The 1,334-nt window shown below is 40.1% G+C and overlaps 1 protein-coding gene across 1 annotated transcript in view; it reads left to right on the top strand.

The window, feature by feature from the left end:
* Positions 1-1,334, top strand: part of ACOT9 (acyl-CoA thioesterase 9) — a 40,956-nt gene that overhangs the window by 8,902 nt on the left and 30,720 nt on the right. Inside the window, exon 2 of the mRNA XM_007957369.2 lies at positions 559-656. Coding sequence (XP_007955560.1) covers positions 559-656 — 98 coding nt within the window. The remainder of the gene's footprint in view (positions 1-558; positions 657-1,334) is intronic.

Here is a 1,334-nt window from a genome sequence, read left to right as displayed (position 1 = left end):
GGCTCCTAGCTGCCCTTCAGGTCTGGAATTGAACCCCATCCTGTGACTTTTAGCCAAACAAAAGACAGGCATATGAGCTGAACATTTATATTATGTAGATAGATTCCTTGGAGAGGTCAGTTATGGGAGAATAGAAGGGCTGTGTATGCACAGGGAGATAGCTCGGGGCAGGAGGGCATGGGAGGGAAGGACACAGGGAAAAGGTAACTATGAGGAGGAGGTGAGAGGGGAGCTGTTGCATTGTGGGAAATTGCAGTGACTGCATTGAGACAGTGTATATGAGCTGTTGTATGGAAAATGAATTTGCTCTGTAAACTTTCACCCAAATCACAATAAAAATTTTAAAAAATGTTTGCCGTAATTGGAGAGATGATTTATGGAGCAGCCATAAAGGCAAACATACATGTAGTTATGAAATAACTATAGACCTTTATAAGGTAATATATACACTAAGGGCCTGGTATGACCGAGTGCTCTGGGAAGAGACATGGGTCTTTGGGGTTGCCGGGGAAGAACCCGTGGAACCTACTGTAAAGTGTGTTTTATCTTGTTTTATAGGCTTTGTACCTGGAACAAGAGGCTGCTTACTCCTAGCAGAGGACTGGTACAAAGATCCCAGGATCCCAAGAAACAAGGACCTCTCTATGTTCATGAAGGCAAGGAAGGGTGTTTATCTTTTATGCTGATGTAGCAAAAACTTCTGGGGGATGCTTCTAGAACAATAGTTTAGGGAAAATGAGGCATATTAAAGATAGATCTTTTACAAACTACTCCTTTATAAATAACTAAGATAGCCAAAAGGTCAGAGGTTTGGCCCCACCAGCTGCTCCATAGGAGAACAATGAGGCAGTCTTCTTCCATAAAGATATATAGCACTGGAAACCCTATGGGACAGTTCTCTGTCCTAAAGTGTCGCTGTGAGTTGTTACCTACTCAGTGACAGTGAGCTTGTTTTGATTTTTAGGATAACTGCATAATAGATTTGAGTAGAAATCACATTCAGAATTTCAGCTATTGTTCTTGAGAGTTTTGGGGACTAAACTCTTTTAGGTAAATGATCTCCACTTCCTGTGCATAGATATTGAAGGGGGAGACGTGGAAAAAAAGAGACTTAAGGTGTAACTAAGAGGTGGGCCCTTCATTTGTACCAACTAAATGCTCCTACTCTAGTTTTATTAAAGGGATGCTGTTAGCCCATGCTTAATTGAAATTAATTTCAATTACTGATCTGATATGCAAACTAAGGATTGACTTATCAGTTTGGGAATAGTCATTATAATTAAAATTGTGGCTTCTTTAAACAGTCCAAATAAATGTATGTGAATATACAGTAT

This window comes from Orycteropus afer, unplaced genomic scaffold, assembly GCF_000298275.1.
Source record: "Orycteropus afer afer isolate SDZICR_OR568_19922 unplaced genomic scaffold, OryAfe1.0 scaffold00739, whole genome shotgun sequence".
Lineage (NCBI taxonomy): Eukaryota > Metazoa > Chordata > Mammalia > Tubulidentata > Orycteropodidae > Orycteropus > Orycteropus afer.
This window is presented reverse-complemented; position numbering and strand designations above follow the sequence as displayed.